At 36.7% G+C, this 19,317-nt stretch overlaps 1 protein-coding gene across 1 annotated transcript in view; it reads right to left on the bottom strand.

Annotated features, from left to right (window-relative positions):
- ROBO1 (roundabout guidance receptor 1) overlaps positions 1 to 19,317 on the bottom strand; it is a 498,318-nt gene that overhangs the window by 68,093 nt on the left and 410,908 nt on the right. Inside the window, exons 5-7 of the mRNA XM_088539356.1 lie at positions 17,640 to 17,760; positions 14,694 to 14,832; positions 13,276 to 13,403 (exon numbers count right to left, since the gene is read on the bottom strand). Coding sequence (XP_088395482.1) covers positions 13,276 to 13,403; positions 14,694 to 14,832; positions 17,640 to 17,760 — 388 coding nt within the window. The remainder of the gene's footprint in view (positions 1 to 13,275; positions 13,404 to 14,693; positions 14,833 to 17,639; positions 17,761 to 19,317) is intronic.

The raw sequence follows: 19,317 nt of genomic DNA, 5'->3' as shown, positions 1-19,317 counted from the left end.
GAGCTCAGGAGGTGTCTAGTCCAGCACCCTGTTCAAGCAGGGTCAGGTGAGAAGGGAGACCAGGTTGCTCAGGGCTTTATCCACTCGGATCTTGAAAACCTCCAAGGACAGAGACTTCCTGGCCTCTCTGGGCCACCTGCTCCACTGCCAGGATGTCTACCCAGGGAAGAAATTTCTCCTTATATCTAGTCTCAACTATTTTGTTTCAACTTACACCTGTCATCTCCTGTCTGTGTTTCGCTGTGAAGAGCCTGGTTCTGTCTTAGACACTGTGGGCAGCTGTTAGGTCAACCAAAGCCACCTCTCCCCAAGCTGAATATGCCGTTCCCTCACCCTTTCTTCACAGGATATGCACATGTGAGACCTCAGCACACCATACATAATTCCCACACAATTCTTCCCACAAACGTGAATGCAAACATAGACCTACTGTTTCTCTCTACTTGATCTGTTGGCTAATGTCTATATTAAAGGCTTGGGCCTATTTCTTAGCCTGATATGAGAAGCTGCAGTCTTCAAATACCTCATTCTTGAAAGCTGTGGTAGTAATTATCTACCTCAAAAAGAAACAGTAAAATGATAGGTATTTTCATTTACTTATAATAATAAAGTGCTTTTGTGATCCAGAGATTCAAGGCAATATTTAATTACCAAACAGTATTTTATTCTGCTTATTGAATAGTCATTAATAATTATTATGACTATTCCTATTTATTAACATCTTTCAGACTCTCAACACATATCTTGTTATTCAACTGACACAAATGGAATATATTTGATTTAAGCTCTGTATGTTTTACTTTTGTTTACTTGAACAAAAAGCTTTATGTCTTCAAGGACTGTTTCACACCCCTAGAGCAGGCTGATATACAGGAATTAAGACCGTACAATACTACACCAGAGAAATCAAACACTGGCAGTCTTCAGGCCAACATTTCTATAAGACATAGAAAGGTTGCTTAAGGTTCGAAGGGACCTCTAGAGGTCATCCAGTCTAACCCCCCTGCACACGCAGGATCACCTAGAGCACGTGGCACAGGACTGCATCCAAGCGGGTTTTGAAGATCTCCAGAGAAGGAGACTCCACAACCTCTCTGGGCAGCCTGTTCCAGTGCTCTGTCACCCTCACTGTTAAGAAATTTTTCCTTAAGTTCTTGTGGAACATTTGATGCTTCAGTTTGTGGCTGTTTCCTCAGTAGTTCTGTCGGTGGCCACCACTGAAAAGAGGCTAGCACCATCCTCCTCACTCCCTCACTTGAGGTACTTATAGACACTGATCAGGTCCCCCTCCTCTCAGCCTTCTCTTCTCCAGGCTGAACAGGCCCAGCTCCCTCAGTCTCTCCTCATAGGGCAGATGTTCCAGGTCCCTGATCATCCTTGTGGCCTTGCTCTCTCCAGCAGCTCCACATCCCTCTTGTACTGTGGAGTCCAGAGCTGGACACAGTACTGCAGATGTGGCCTCACCATGTGAATCATTTTATCAGATGCCCCCTCGGATCACACTCTTTTTCGCAGCTGCGCTGCACAGGTGACTTGTTAAACAAGTAAAACACCCAGATTTCTTCCTTTGTCCACTGTCTATAGCAAAACAACTTCCAGGTAATAGTATGAGTTATCTTAGTTTTCATATAAATCCTCAGGTTTATGATAAATCTAGGATATGCCAGTCACAGTGCAATTTCATATTACTTTCAATTATTTTGTGTCACATTAGTCCTAGTTCAAGCGAAACTTGATCAGAGATTGGCTGTGCCTGAAACACAAACTGGGAGGAGATGGGATGTGAGTTTGAGGCTATGCGCTTGTATGTGCTGGAAGACACGACAGAGCTCTGGCCATCTAAGATGTAGTTGGCCAAGTAAAAGTCAGACAAAAAAGACACTCTAGAGTTAGCAATGAAAATAGCACAGAGATAGCTATGCTGTTTGGAAGGAAACACTGCAGTTTTCCAGGATAGCAGAAAAATTTTGAACCCCCAGGTGTTTATGAGTGACTGAACAAAGCGCAGAATATCAGGGTATTGCAATTATACATACAGGAAATGTTAGAGTTTGCAGATGCTTAACAAGCTGCTCAAACTCTGATTGCTTGCTCTTTAAAAAAAACAGAACTACAACAACAACCAAACAAACAACAAAAAACCAACCAAACAAAAAAAGACATTCAGAAGATGTTTATTTACTTTTTTTTTTAACAAAAGCTCACCTAAAAAGCTGTCAGCCTCTTCTGTTCATGAAAAAAAAAATGGTTTCACTGATAAGCCTGCTAGATTCTGAAATCTAATTAACCACTTTTTACTGTTAAAACCATACCTCCAATCCTGCAGGCATTAGTATCTGAAAAAGGCTTAAAGGGCTTTTTGAAAAGCAACTAAAGACTATTTGTTGCTGTTCTGCAAATAGTTTAAGGCAATGTACCGTCTTCCATTTCCCTTCCAATGATTTGTAGGCAATTTTGTTCTTATCAAAGCAATCTGAAAATCCCAATATCCTTGAGATGCACATTTCTTTGCAGTCATTTGTAGAAAGTATCACCTTCTACAGAGAAATAAACAAAGGCCAAAATGTCTACTTCTGAGAAAATATAAATCCTGACATTCATCTGTCTGCAGGTGACAGCCTGGGAAAATTATGGGAAAGTAACACCAGGTACATTACAGAAGAATTACGGTATCCCTTCTGACCCTCATTCTTTGGTCTCCATTTATTCTCAGCTGTCATTTCTTGCGATCTGGACACACATATAAAGAATTTATATTTTCCCAGATTTTCTGCTAAAATTTACATTTGTAGAAGACCAAACTGCGAAACCCTTACTCACCATGAAAGCCCACAGAGTTCCTAGCACCCCAGGGTTTCAAATGGAATTTTCTGCAGCATAAACTTTTGAGGAAAGGTCTAACAGTCTGGCCCCAACCATGACGCAGAAATATAGTTCAGCCAAAATGTTTATACATAGTTTTTAGTATTTCAAATCAAAAGTGATGACTTTTAAATCCAAGCTCCAGAGAGGGAGTGACTATGATTAATTTTATTTATGACAACTGGCAAAACTCTTTTTCAGACTGTTGTTGAAATATTAGATAATCTATTTTACAAAATAATCAACCATGCTAATTTCAAAATATACCTGATGAAAAGGCAGAAGAGAGAAATTTAAAACAATTGAAGAAGAGAAACAGATGAATTATTTTCTATATTAGTACCGAAGCAAGAGAATGAAATTCGTAAGCCAGCAGCTGGCTAAATATCAAGGAGAAGAGTTCTGATAGGAAGAAACTGATACCAAGCTTCAGATTCACGCACAGAAAAGCTAATTACAGAAAATCACAGCTTTAGTTAGCTGCTGGGTTCTTCCACATACTTCATGCCAAGTTTCGTGATTCATTTTTTCTATTTTCTTTTTTCTGTATCCATACTTGACCACATTTACTCCTCCATGAGGATCCTGAGGAACTCAGACTCAGCCCAAGGCTCAGGCTGGATTTGGCCTGGTACCCACCCACAATACAAAGGGCAGATGACCACAGCTCTGTAGAGCTAATGTGAGGTGAAAGAGAGTGGTGTGAGGAAGGAAAAGGCACGCACTGCTCCTTAGTGCTGACAGTGCAAATAAAGCCCTGAAAATGTAATTATATTTAGAACGGGTACACACATCAGGAGAGAGGCACACGTGAGGCTATGTGATCACAACATATTCCTAAAAATGTATGTCGTAACATATACAGCATGGTGGTTTAACAGCATCAACTCCAGAACTAATTTTAGAGCTCTAGCTAAACTGCCAAAAGTTCAAAGTCAACTGTGTTCTCTCTTGAGCCAAGCAGAAATGCATCTTCCCTCAGCTCTGCAGCGGATGCACCAACAGGCTTCTCATTTCTATTATCAGTGTCAAAATGTCACTAAGCTGCTTAACTCTCCTCAGGGGCTTAAACCCCATCCTGTGCTGATATGTAGGCAGTAACCAAATGACATGGAGGTAGTAACCAAACTCACGTGCTATTTGGTTTTCAGGAGCTATCAAATGGTATTTTAATTCTGGATTAATTTCTGGCCATTTTGAGATGTGATTGGGACCAAAAGTTTTTTTTTCCCCTTCTATATTCTGGTTGATGGGGGTAGGTAGTAAAATCTGACCAGATCTAAACTGTGTTTCAGCTTTGTAGATATATTAGTGCCTGCTTCACAGCAGAGCAAGGAATTTTGCTTTTAAATATTCCAGTATTTAAGATACACAAGTGAGCTTGTGTGGAGCAGCACTGGGGAGAACCCACTGCAAAAAAAAAAATGCTGGAGAATAATGTGAAAAATGTACTCACTTCCTCACGCCTTTTTGTGAGGCTGATCCTAACTACAAAATACTCGAGTCTGTAATCTCTCCTTTTGCAGGAGTGAATCAGGAAGATTTTTATAGTAAAATCTAAAATGTGGAAATCAACTTTGCAATGTGATTTTAAAAGGTGATACTTCTCAGGTCAATACAAGTAGTACTCAGTTTAATATGTTTATAAATCCTTGAGCCATTGCCTTGTGAAATGGAGGTGAAATGGAGGACTGAGAGGAAGGAAAGGATTTAAATTCTTCTAGAATTCCCTCTTCTGGTTTCTCCACCTCCTTCATCACAAGAGTTGGTCTTCCTAAACCATGCTGTAAATTAAAAACAATTTATTGAACTCATTTGGGCCTGGATTAACTATCTGTTTAAATGCAGTAAACTCTAAAATTTGGAGGTAACTAGGTAATTTGGGACACTACTGCAATCTAAGTAATTGTGAATACAAATATTTATGCTAAAGTCTTTTAAAAGAGTGAAAAAAGACAGTCAAACTGTAAATAAGCTGAGCCAAAGTACAAGAAGATTATGATAGATGAACTATTTGAGCAATTGTTAGGAGCTTCCTACAGCATTTTTTGACTTAGAAGACTGTAGAGCTGAAAGGGCAATGGAATCTGATTTTTTTCTCATCTGTTTATGATAGCATAGTTTTATATTTGGAAAAAAGTATTAAAATACATAGCAACCTTTTTTCAATAAGTTAAAGATATTTGTGAAAAGCAGCCAGAGTCCAAAGATAAATGGATTCCAAACATACATGAAAAATTGAAGGATCATAAATCTCTACAATGAAGCAACTTTTGATCATTATAAAATGTTATTTGTGACATGCAATCCTCAGTAAGGATTGTTGACTGAAACGGATACTGTTTCAAAAGAAATCAGTAGTTTTCCTTGAATGGTTATGTTCCCTCTACCCCAAAACACATACACAGCCCCACAACTCAGGGCTCCGCATGGCACACTAATACCTGAATTTACTTTTGTTGACAGTGTTATCTACAAGGTAACCATGACATTTTAACAACTTTCAATTACAGGGAGCAAAAAACCACAAACATCTAGGAATTCCATCTAAGATGGAATTAGCCATCAGGGCTGGAAATGTTTATGGTGTGGCAGCTAGAAAAGGGAACAAACTGCATACAGAAATGAACTTACTTAATTTGAAAAAGAAGAAAAAAAAATAGACATAGCAAAACAGTTTTCCTTCATACATTTGGCTCTATCAGATAGGCATTCATTTTTTGCCAAAAGCCTGTAAAACTACAAAAATTGTTGTTAGGCTTGCTGTAGGTAGGTATGATAGTCTAGGCATCATAGAATCATAGAACCACTAAGGTTGGGAGGGACCTCTAGAGATCATCTAGTCCAACCCCCCTGCTCCAGCAGGGACACCCAGAGCACGTGGCACAAGGTGGCTATTAGCAAAAGAGTTGTTTTGAGTTAATACTTTTAATTAGGTTAAATATATGCTTTGGGAAGGGAAATCTGCCAAGATCTGAGCACTCGGTCACTCTGAAGGAAGAAGCAGAGCAAAGGCCATTGGGCCCTGCTGGAGGAAGCCTGGGCCACCGCGTGGCTCTGAGGTGATGTCTTGCTCTGCACAGAGAGACGCTTCCTTAACTGCATCGAAAGGGACAGCAACTACCCGAGCGACTTCCTCGTTATTTAACCCTCCCATCCCTGTCATCAAATGGAAAAAAAAAAAAAATGGATGCCAAACTTTGGGAATTCATGTGTGGTCACAGGGAGCAGCAAGCAGATATGGACTTCAGGAACTAATGTGGATGTGTTATCTGGCATTTGAGCCCAAAGAAGCAAGTCTTTCCTTGCACTGCAAGATAGCACCAATGAGCCTTCCACAGGCTGCATGTGAAGGCTGCAAGGTACTTTATTACCTGTATGTGTTCTCGAGTGTTACTCAGCACCTAACAATAAAACATTTTAAATGTTCAAACAAAACATAATTCACGGTCACAAGCTGTACCCAAAACAGCTTATCAAAATAATGTCTGAATGCACTGTCTGTTATTAAAAGTCAACTTTCTTTGTCAACAATTAATTCACAGAGATGACTGATTTTAATGATGCGAGTAATCTAAAATAAGGGAGTGTATTTTCTTTAGATTTAGGCAAGTTTATACTTTTTAGGTTTGAGAGCAAAGGGTATTAATCTTCTTTTTATATTTTAAAAGGAACATTAACAATACAGCATAAGGATACTTCTAATTATCATATCAAACCAAATAAATAGATAAACTTTAGGGTATCTGTGTTTTTAATGATAACCACTATACAGTCTATACGAAAATTAACTATAGGCTAGAAAGAAGGAGGAAAAAAAGGGAAAAAAAACATGGGTTGTCACTTCAAGGACATTTAGAATAATTTAATATAACCAGAGTTTATTTCAAAATGAGCACAGAGCACAGGCACTATTTTCATGAAATTAACCAACCAATGAAAGTTATTATTCCTTGTACTCTGTTTAATTTTATAAATAAAACCAAAATTCCCCATGCAACAATTCACAGTAAAATGTTACTCTGTCTATCCCAATGGCAAAATTATTGAAATGTTATCTTCAGAATAACAGCCACAATAAGTCTGCAACAGTGATGCCTGCTACAGAAAGTAATTGATTTTTCCCTGGCCACAAGGCTTAGGAAATTGCAGGCACTAGAAAAGAGTCTTAAAATTTTCTTTGCTGTATTTTAATTGAGTGCTGAAGAAATTTTATAAAATCTGTTTTCTTAAATTCTCTGCAGTGAGTGATTAAAAGGTATAATTTTAAGAAACCTTACAGCAAATAAAAACTTTTCAGATGTAAAAAGCCACTGGCATCAACATATTTTGATAGCACTATTTCTCTGGATTACTTGGACTTTTCCTGTTCTACTTGCTGAGAAACATCTGTCTCACCTCCTTGTTTCAAATTACTAAATTGCAGTACGGGATCTTCAAATATTTTAAGCTTCATTTCCCTGTAAGCAAGTGTTGTCATTGTCATTGTCATGAGATGCTACATAAAAAATTAAAACTCCATTTAAAAACCATAGGAGCAGCTATATATTAAAATATGTTACACGGATTTGAAGTAACTGTAAATCCCTTTTTTTTTCTTATTTCACTGAAATATTTATTGATTCCTTTTTTTTCACCTGTGTTTTAGCAATGCTTCAGGAATCTCAGTGTTGATCACTCACATCAGCAGAACAAGCACCTTCAGGGCACTCATCTCGCCTTCAGACAGTTTCCTCAAATACAGTTCATCTGATTAACTTTCAAGATTTATATCCATTCACCAGGAATAGGTGGCAGTCAAACTCCTCAGATCATTGATAGAAATCTCAAGTGCTGTCACAGTTTACAGCACTCATTAAGGGGGAACGGGCCGTTCCTTTAAGCTACACAAATCACAAGACTTGGTTTCCCTCACTCATCCTGCCACAGGTTTATTAGTTAAGAACTCCTGAAGTTCCTATGGACAATCACTAATATTATTCTTTTCTCTTTCATAGAGACTGAAGACAGAAACTAGACCTGAAACTAGCTATTTCAAAAGGAGACATAATGACATACAGGGAGACAAGTTCAGATTTCAGTCTGGATCCTAGTTTTAAAAGCAGTGTGTTTATATTCAGGCCTGATCTGGCAGGGCCTTCTCTGTAACACATACGATGTATCTCTATACTGAAACCACAATATATATGAACAGTATATTTTTTTTTAATTTCATGAAAATCTGCATTTTGTCCTTTTTTTTTTTTTAATTTGTGTAGCTCAGATGTCCACAGAGCTATTATGTTTACAGACAACTATAATGTGTACCAGCAGCCTGACACAGTAGAAATATGCACACAATATCTGACAGATAAAAGAGCAAATCCTATTCCTTTTCCTTCAGGGTGACATTCTCAGCCCTGCCCAGAAGCCCAGTCAGATAGATAGATGACCTTTATAGCATGCCTTGAAGCTACTTAGTACCAAAGAGTAGGAAATTCCAGACCTTAAGCATGTGCCGCCTTTTTGCATTATTTTTTTTTGTTGTTTGACTAGTGCAGCCAAATCGCACCCAGGAGTCATTTATCGAACGCTCTGGCTGCCATCAGCCTTACAGATAAGCTCTGCTAACCCTAAACTTAATGAGCTCATAAGCCAAAAAAACCCTCGTTATCAAAGATCACTGCTGTAAAATATGAGTTTGCCAGAGTCATTTCTAGAGGAATTCTCACCTCCTGCTGAGAAGCAACTACAGTCATTGCTACAGTGCTTCTTGCCAACGGCCTAGAAAGACTTCCACTAGAACCACAATTTCCAGTTGTATCCGAGAGGAAAACTTGTCTCAGCAAAAATCATAAACCAAATATAAACTTGGATGCTAAAAAAGGCGTAATTAAGAACTGCAAATGGCAGCAAAGCAAATGGAAGTAGGGCAAAATTTGCAAAACCTTTGGTTGTTAGACTTGCTCTGAAGAGCTTTCATGATTAAATGTGAAATTCACAGGTTTCAGAAACAGCCCTACTGTGACTTCCATCAATGGCAAAGCCAAATCTTAGAACTTCAGTTCTGAGGCATGTATTTTCGGTAATTTTGTGCATGTCCTAGGAATATGAGCTTCAAATTAAATTGTACACAATAATATCATATCTGCAGCCCTGCTTCAAGATATCAAGCTAAGCAAAACACATATTTGAAATCCCCAATAAAACATGAAAAGCATCTTGCAAATATATGAAATACATTCACAATAAACACTTCCAACTTGCTTAGGGTGAGAGCAGCAGAGAGATGGGGTGGGCCCAGATGTACATTTTCTGCCATCATTTCCCTCTGCTGAAGCATATCAACTACTTACTGCAGATTGGTAAAATATAACGTATTGCACTCTCTGGAATGTTTCTTAGTAGTTCCTATTGATTGAGGTATTATTTTAATAACTAGTCATCTCCTGAAAGAAACTCTTCTGCATGTATTAGTAAAGCTTCTGGATGCCTTACATATGTGCAACATATTGCTACTAAATGAAAACAGTGGACTGACATGCTCTGATTTTAACATAATGTGAGCAACATCAGGATTAAATTTTTGCTATTTACTTCTCAAAGGAGAAAATAAGTTAACTTGACAAATAGTTTCAAAGACAGAAATGCTTTAAAGTTTCAACAGTGAAAGACTGAAAAGAGAGTTTAGATTTTCCTGCCAAAAAAGAATCTCAGGTCTAGTTTAGTAACAGAAGTGAAGTTGCAATAAAAGTATTGCATCTGCACATCACCTAAAGAGAGGAAACATGTACAATTCATCAAGTTTGGAGCCCGAAGGGAGGGAAATACCACTTCCAATAATCAGGGTGAAACAGATTCTGTGATGCTGAGTGCCATAAGCAAAATTAAGATGATACCATTTGGGTTTGGGATTTTAGCATCCAAATAAATAGTTGTTGAATAGCTGAATTATCTGAGCTGATGATTTTCTACTTCACAGGTCCAGGCAGACCTTGTACACAGCAGCATCAGCAGCTCAGATGCAGCGCTGTGCAGTTTTCCTGAGATGTGGAGCACTGTTGGGCACGTCTTATGTGCTCCGACATGTGCTAGATGGAGCAGGGTCAGTGCTGAGCTAAAGCTAACATGACAGCTAGGTGCAGGCTAGCTCTCTGTTGAGACACAAGGTTATCAGCTCACCATATTTCATCAACCTATGGTTATATGCTGCTTTTCAGTTAGTATAGCTATTCCATTGCATGGACATTTACAAATCATGATTGCTCCTTTTCTAATGCAGGCGTATTTCTTCTAGGGTTACCACTAGTAATTCCTGTATTCTTTCTTTGGATGGTAGTCTGGCATGCAATCCCCACAGCCTGTCTCAGACAACAACAGGCGCGATCTCTTTAACCTTTACTAAGTTCAATGAATCTCTGTTTTGGCAGACACACTCTTTGAGCCTGTGGTTTGTAACACAGCCCTCTATTTACAAAGATGGAGCAGAAATAATGCTGACAAAACTGAACACATCCTCATTTTTTAATCTTTACACCCAACCAAAAGCACAGAAAGACCTGTCATTTCCTTTTCTTATATCAGCTAGAGAAAATACTATCTGTATTAAAAAATACATATTTTTTTCCTCAATGAGCTGTGTGTCTGTGAAGACTGTCAGATCAATGTTATCTCAACACTAAAAAACAAGATCAAATCTCTCTCAAAATGTAGCAGTCAATAAGCTCAGCCTTTAGGAAAAAAGAAAATGTTTTAGATGAGAAGGAAATGGAAGGAAGAGAGGGAAGGCAATGAGAGGTGAGAAGACAGGGAGGAAGAGAAGGAAAGGAAAAGGAGAGAAGAGATAGAGAAAGGAAAAATGTGATAAAAATCTGAATGGGAAGCATTTTTTTCCTAGTGGAGTCCTATACTTTTTCAGGTATCCTGGATATGCTAATAAATGAACTTTCATTACAATTCACCGCATCACAAACTACATATTAGTCCCAGATATTACAATTTCTCACATCAATCCTTTCTATGAGCACATTAGTTCAGAAAACTGGCTTGGAAGGTAATCCATTCACACAGGGAGACAAATTATCCCATAAAAACATCCACAGAGCAAAATATCTACTGTATAATACAAGTGTTTACAAAAAAAAAAAAAAAAAAAGGCACCAGGAAAGACTACAGATCCAGTACAATGATGACTGTCAATAAGCATTTGTAAATGGTATATTTACTACCTCAATATATTATTCAATTTAAAAAAATGCAAAAAACACTCAAAGGAAATAAACCACACCACCACTGACATATATAAACAGCTGCTCTGAAATACAATAGTACTATTTATTGCTAATCTACCAAATAGTAGAAAAAAACCCTTGATTTTAAAAAGTCTGCTCTCTTCCCATAGCCTTCTTTGTGATGAAATGCCAAATATAAAATTTCAAGAAGTAGAATTTTTCTCAGAATCAAGATATCACCAATAATATGGCAAGTGCTGAGATACTGAATTTCAACAAGACAGTATTAGGACTAATGAGAAGGCATTTTTGAGCATGAAGCATCCATTAGATGATCCTCCACAACATTAAGTGAATATATTTAAATCTTGATGAAGCCTAAATCTATACCCTGAATATATTCTTTTATTCTTAAACTGTCAACCCCATGAGATAATGCACTAAGGTAGTACATTTTTGAAGTTGAAAAATACCTATGCCAGTTGAAAGTGGCATGAAAAATAGTGGAATACTTTTGGTTATCCCAAGCCTTGGACCAGTTTTCCCTTTCTCCAATCCAGTACTGATTTAGAGAACAGCTCAAACAGAAGCTAACTGAATGTATGTCTTATTCTCATGGATTAACTATGGTTGAAGCATGGATTTTTTTTAACATGCTTTGTAAAGCAGAAATGAAACTGGGCACATGCTGAAGTGCTTTGCTGAATCAAGACTTAGGTTATGAGCCTATTGCTAAAAGTACATTTGTTTTACTAAAATTCAGAAGATCTCACTCTAGATCTCTAATATCTACATACTTAGGTCATTTTATATCTGTGTAGAACCATTAACCTAAACACAATTACAAAACTGTATTTGCTTATTATGAAAATATGACTATGAAGGAATAGGGCTACCAATCTTCATTCCAGATATGTAACTGCTCAGCCAGTCATAAAACAAGTTTCCTTAATACTAACATTTTAATTGGGTTTCAAGATTAACAGTTGAAATAAGAAGGATTCTCCAGAACAAATCACTGATTTTGAAATAATTCAGTCTTTTTCTTCTGAATTATGCTTATTTTTCACGTGTTAATCTTTTATTCTAAAAATAAGCATAAAAGCTGATTATTTTGCAAACATAAGGTATCAGTTTTAATGCATAAACAGCATGACGACTAACAAAACAGAACGTCTGAAAATGCTTGGTTTTATGAGAAGTTTAACAAAAGAATTCCTTCCCATATTTTTCTACCAGTTACAGATGTTAAGGACACCAAATGTTCCTTGTGTCAGGCACTGGAAAAAGCTGAGTAGGTTAAGGACAAGACCTTTCCTGTTACAGTAAATGCGTCAAAACAGGGGCCTGTTGCTAAATAAAATACTTTAAAACCTGTATTTCCCTCGAACTCCATAATGACTAATTCCCACTAAGCAGAGAAAAGGACAGTGCTGAGCAGAAAAGCATCGGAATGACATCACTGCCTGTCTGCTAGCCAGGAAAGGAAGAGAGGGATTATCTGAATGGTGAACATCTGGATTGTGTATATAAAGGCAATGAAGAATTTTTATACATATTAGTTCACGGAGTTCCACTGAATTTTTATCTCACAAAGAAACAGTAGTACTCTGATAGGCTTTTGTAATGAAAAGGTTACAGAAATGCCAGTGGTCTGGGTTAACGTATTAAAAGATACACTGCTTCTTTATCACATTTAACTGAAAAAAATCAGCAGATACTTAAATTAATAAGACTTTCTTTCAAGTTAAAGTGATGTGGTTTGATAACACTGATTTTTTTCTTTCTGTTAGAGTTTTGGATCTCAAAATGTACTTACTTCCCCATCCCAGCTCTGCAAAGACCAATTACAAGAGAAAAGAAAAGAAAAGAAAAGAAAAGAAAAGAAAAGAAAAGAAAAGAAAAGAAAAGAAAAGAAAAGAAAAGAAAAGAAAAGAAAAGAAAAGAAAAGAAAAGAAAAGAAAAGAAAAGAAAAGAAAAGAAAAGAAAAGAAAAGAAAAGAAGAAGAAAAGGAGAAGAAAAGAAAGATGAATCTGAAATACTTAAGTTTCTTACAAATACTACTCAAAACAAAATGGTATTTCCACACGGTTTCTTTTAAAACTCTGCACAAAGTTACTTATAGTTACAACAACGTCACTGCATGAAAATAATCCTTTTCCTTTATTCTGGGTTAGAGTTTTGGATAAAGAAACAGCCTTACCTTGAACTGTTAGAGTTGCTGAGGCTTCAGCTTTTCCAACCATATTCTCTGCAACACAAGTATATGAGCCCATATCTCCTGCCATGACTTTCCGTATTTTCAAGGTATGATCATCACGGATTTCGTATCTTTAAATATACATAATAATAAATAATGACAGGAATTATAGGAATAAGACAAAAGTTTGTACAGTTTCTGTAACATGGAATAATGTGTTGTTTTTGCTTTAAAATATTTCTGCTCCTAGGCTTCCTAGAGAAATAAAAGTATTTATAAAATATTTATAAAATGCTATAAATTGATAATGTAAAAATCAAGTTTTCAAAGCAAAAGACATGTAAATATTTGAAAACCTCATTCTGATTCATTTGCAATGTGTGAGTTGGTTTCATTGACCTCAGCAGAAGTACACTGGTACAATACAGATGTAAAACTAACACAGAACTTTTTGCTATTAGAACTCTTTTAACAGGAAAATTTAATAATATTTATTATTCCCCCCTAAAAGTTTTCCATTTGAATCTATGCATTTGTTAAATATGGTTGAAAAGCAAGTATTGTTCCCAAGAAGGTAACTCAAGAACCACTTAAAACTCAGATAAATCACAACTCATTCAATCATTTTTTAAAGAAATGATGTGGCCTTATATCATTTCCTCTCCTTTCATCACCCTTTTTCCTCTTCTTTGTATAATACAGTCAATATGTTTCTCTTCAAGGAAAGTAGATTTCCCTCTTAAAATGCGGTAGTTTTTGTTAAAGCTATAGACTAGATTAACAGGAAACTGGATTTAGATGACAGGCATCAATTGTTACAGTGTTTCTTCTTTCATCCCTCCAACTTTCCCCAACAGCTTTTTCAATAATGATTGGGAATTTAAGCAGAATGAAGAAATAATCTATAACAGAAACTATTTATTTTTAAGAAGGTAGTTTACTTTTTGCTCTGAATTAGAGTAAGGACAGGAAAAAAAAAAAAAAGGGGAGACTTAATAACAAAAAACATATGTTCCACAAGGAGCTTTGTACATTAATAGACTACATGCTATATCAATTGCAAATCCAATACACATTTCTTGATGTTGCCACCTTATTTATTATACATTCTTCAAAAGTTGTAATAATTACAATAGACTCTTCAAGTGTCTTCAATCTGTGTCAGGTATTACTAACTGAACTTAGCACTTTTATTGTTGTATGTGCTCTATGTTTTCATGATAAATGCCTGAGCACAAGTGCTTCCCTGAGTTTTATTATAATTCATAATTGCAATAGAGCAGCATGGAAATTAGAAATGTCTTGTTAGATTAGCCCTGCCTCCTCCACTCAAGCAAACGAATTGCTAGTTTTCAAATGTCGAAATGCTACAGCATATACTGAAGGGGATCTTATCAAAGAGATAGCTCCATGCACTGCACCTTGTTTTTGGCAATTCTCCGTCATCTTTCCTCCATCTTACTGTAGGGACTGGGTCACCTCTGGCCTCACATTTAAACTCGGCACTGTCATCCACAGTTACAGCCAAATTACTCGGTCTCTTCACGAAAGATGGTCTTTCTGAAAGGAAAGGAAAGATAAGGGGTATTAGAACCTATAGCAGCTCTATGCCTGAACTGACCTTTACCCAGATGTCCTGGTTTTAGCAGCACCACAAATGGGACGGAGGAGATTCTGCCCGCGCGCCTGCGGTGTCGCTTCCAAAGACATGAGGCACAAACTACATATTTTCTCAGGGGATGTTTGGGGATGTTTGGACACCACTGCACATCTCTACTCCCAGGCTAAGCCCAGCACAGAACCTCTGTGAGGGGTCACCAGCGACTCGTGCATGAGGCAATTATTTCAAAAGCTCTATTAGAAAGGGAACATTTTCTTCCACTAGCACACAGAGAACAAAACAAGGCAAAAAAGCCACAATGTCTTCTTTGTAATTCTCATTCCTGAAAATTGCTGTTATCCCTGAATCACATTGCAGGGCATGGATGACCCCAGCCCTGGCTCGCTGGAGTCAGATTAATTACTGCATACTTTTTCCGAGGCTTGCTGAAACAAAACGGGATCTCAGTACTGGCTATGTAGTCCTGGCAAACATGCTGCCAGTTGGAAATTTCAAGGGAGCAATCAATACACTTTCCTATCTAGACATAACAACAGTGTCTGTAGCTTCATGATGTTGTGATATTAATTCAGTTTCACTCCAGACTGAAGCACAATGAGGTTGGCATATGCACAAGGAGGAAAATGGGGTTAACAGCTAGCAGGATACTCCAGGAAGGATCACCCATCTAGAAAGGCAGCATCTGAGGACAAAAGGATGTCCAGATTTTATAATCTTTAAAAGAGTAGGAAAGGTTTAACAAGGGAATGCTTTACAGCTTCCTTTGCCTAAGGCAGATGATCTTGTTGCCTATAAAGCTGTGAAAGCTCTGAGGAAGTCGAGAAGACAGCTGCACGTTTTGACTTGCATGTACTCAAGATAGGAATATCATCTGCCTGGAACCGCACGAGTCTCAAGCCATTGCCACAGTCAGGAACTGAATACCCCAAAGCATGACATACATTTCTCATAGGAGTTCAGAAGAACTGGGCAGAAGGACAAGACAAGCCCATACGCTTTGTGCGTGGTTTTGGTGTTAGGTTTGGCAAGGCTGGTTCTGAATATGCCTTTTCAAATAGATTTAAGAGTAGTAGAAAACCTTAGTGTACGCTTAGAAAGCAGTGAAATAGAAGTGAGGACTTCCTTTGCTCTTGAGGATGCCCAGATCAACTGGAGACATGTGTTACGGAAAACTTGCCTCTGCCTGTAACATTAGACACCTAGTGTTAGATAATATAACAGGTTGATATTAAAGCTGTTAGTCCTATGTTAGGCTTATCTTTAAGAAATGAGTGACGTACAGAAATTAATCTAATTGTGAATTAAAAATCACACATACAAATACTTCCTCCCTCCCCACCACTAATTTTCTTCTAGGTGCAATAAGGCTAATATCTGTATGCAGCGTGAAACATTCTAGATTAAACTTCACTGTAGGAATATTCTTCTTTGGGAAGAATATTCATGTAAATTTAGAAAAATGGCTGTTCTGGTAAGGCCAAGACTCCTGTGAAACACCAAAATATATACACAAGGCATTTATAGTTTTTAGACCAATTCCTTAAGGAAGCATAACAGTCCAACAAGAGTTTTTGTCTGCCCACTCATACTCGTCTTATTCAAACATAAATGAGCACTGATATTAGAGTGAGTATTTATCTCTGTCACACAGTTATTTGGTAAATAAAAGGAAAGCTTAGCAAGGATCATTTTGAAACTTTCTAATATTATGGTTTCTGGCATATAACCCCCGCCCTGATCTAAAGTAGAGACCTAAAAGGGAAAGTTCAACTTCCAAATAACCACAAACCATAAACTGAAGATTTATGTTGAATGATATTAATGTATGAAGTCAGCATGCTTGTTCTAAGACACGATTGAGTTGAAAGAATAAAGCATATGAAAGACTTCTAGACATAGACTGATAAAACATTGAAAGCTTTACCTTCCTGTTTAAAAAGAAAACCTTGCTTGTTTCTCCAGGCTGAAAATCAGAAATAAATTTGAAGAGAAAACCAGATGTAGAAAAAGAACGTAAAGAAGTAAGCTATCGTTCTGTAATGAATCTCACTCAGAAGTTTACAGCAAGAGAATTAATATTTTCCAATACTGAAAATATAACAATCCATATTATGATTTGTTCAGTAGTGGTATCCTAGGCACTGTTAACCACTACAAATAAGAGGAGTCAGAGCTCTACTCCTGAGATTCCTCAACTCTGTGTTTCTCTTGGAAGTTCTAAATCCATTTGGCAATAAGTTTCTCCCAAAGTGTTTCAAAGTGTCTACAAATAAAAAATAAAAATAAATAAATAAGGAAACGGCATAGCAGACCTCAGGAAGTCTTCCTTAGCTACTAAAAAGTTACTGCTCTATCTTAGTGCATGCTAGTATAATTTCAGCAACTTTAAGATAACAGATGCTTTCATTTCATTAAGAAATAGACTGCTTCACATAAAACTCTGAACAGGACTTCAAGTTGCCCGTGGCTTGATTCTTAAAAGCAACCTCTCTCAGTTTGAAAGCCAAGCATGAAAGTGTGTTCTGATAGCAACAACATTCCAAAGTGGGCTGCAAAAGCATTAATCATCACCCATTTGCTAGACCACCACTGTGACAAGAACATTTTCAATATAAACACAAAAAAGGAAGCAGAGAAGAATGACCTTAACAAAAAAGTTTCCTAGGAAAAATGAAAATTGGAATTTTTTTTTTTTTTTAATTTTCATGGACATTGTTTAGCACAGGCTTGAAAGAGAAGTTCTTACCTAAAACCGTGAGCTCTGCCACTTCACTTTCCCGCTCTCCAACCATATTTGTTCCAACACATACATACTTGCCAGCATCATTCTTTCTTGTGTATGTGATCATAAGTTTTCCTCCTCTGATCTAGGAAAATTAAAGTTATATTCATTAGCTTGAAAAGGGCATTTTTGTTATAGGAAATGACAAAGTAACAAAAAACAAGTTAATAGTGAGTTTTCAAATCATGAAAAATAATTTTTAAAAAATTACTTATTTTCTCTTCTTAAGTAAAAACTTACACTTACCTAAGTTCTGTTTTTTACAACTCTGTTTCAAAGTCTCTCAAGTTTCTTTCTCACTTTTTAAAAATTTCTGTCTCATATAATACAATTGCATACAATAATACTGCATTTTGATATAATTAGACAGAGTAGACAGAGTACTAAAAATCAGCGCTACATACATAATCCTATTTTCATATCAGGTTTTGCAATGACCCTTTTTTCTTGGTTAGAAGCGTTCAAGTTATTTTTGTGAATGAATTTTGTGTTTATTTTGGTTCTCGTTCCTAAAGGAACAATGGAAACTTTTTATCCTTTAGTTCTTCATCTTTAAATAAACAATTTTAAAGGTTAACAAGCAGCTGAGCGGAAACAATTAAATCCTAACTTAGAAATGAATTAATAATGTTCTGCTGTCAACTCTTTGTCAATACTTTGGAAAGCAGTGAAATCCAGTAACCCAAAATAAGACAACGCATTTCCCCCTTATGATTACAAATTTTACTACATTACTCAAAAATATATTAAAAGCATATGAAAAAAATCTGATCTCCCTTTAGAAACATTTATTCTCCCCCTTGCTTTGCAAAGTGGTTGAGAAGTTTCAAAGTTCACCAAAATGCAGTGAATTTGCATAGACAACTGAATATATACCATGCTTACTGCAATTATACTCAAATATTAATTAATTATATTAAATACGTTTTTAAGTGCACATATGCTTATGACTGAAATCACATATGATAATCACTGAAGTTCATGACATGGGTGGAATAAAAAAATAAAGTGACATTAAAGCGTCTAATGTGGTCAGTGACAAGAAGGAGAATGTTCTCAGTAAGTGGAACTTGGCTCAGGTTGCCTGCAGCTAGAAATCTATCCCTGAAAATTTCACATCTTGAGCAGCGTTGGGCTCTTATTATCATTGTAAGATGTCTGCACACAAAGATGACAGGCAGTTATTGAGATAAATGAACATACGCATGCATTGTAGACAGTGTTGCATACAGATTTTATTCTTTTGCATAAGGCACTCATTGTGTGAGAACAAAAAAGGTATGGCCTTTATCATCCACAAATCTAGTAATGCCCAATGGAGAATTGAGGCATGAATAAAGTAAAGGTGACCTGCAAATACCTTTTCTACAAGAAACCAAGCACAATCTTCGATTGTTGATTGCCTCAAAGAGTAAGCGTGAGAATGTAGCCAATAACTAAAAGTCTGTCTATACTGACATGTGTTTTACATCTCCCTGAATCACATTTATTTTCAATTTGTGCATGCAAAAGGTTTGTTTTTTAATATAGATTTCTATGTGCATTTTGAAGTACTTACATAATTATATGCAGATATGTGTATATAAATGTATTCTTTTCGTGTGTATCAACATTGGAATGCATTGGATTTAACATAAAATAA

This window comes from Tinamus guttatus, unplaced genomic scaffold, assembly GCF_059628265.1.
Source record: "Tinamus guttatus ecotype Peru unplaced genomic scaffold, ASM5962826v1 Tinamus_guttatus_pri_ptg001602l, whole genome shotgun sequence".
Taxonomy (NCBI): Eukaryota; Metazoa; Chordata; class Aves; order Tinamiformes; family Tinamidae; genus Tinamus; species Tinamus guttatus.
Note: the sequence above shows the minus strand (reverse complement) of the source record. Positions and strands in the feature narration are given on the sequence as shown.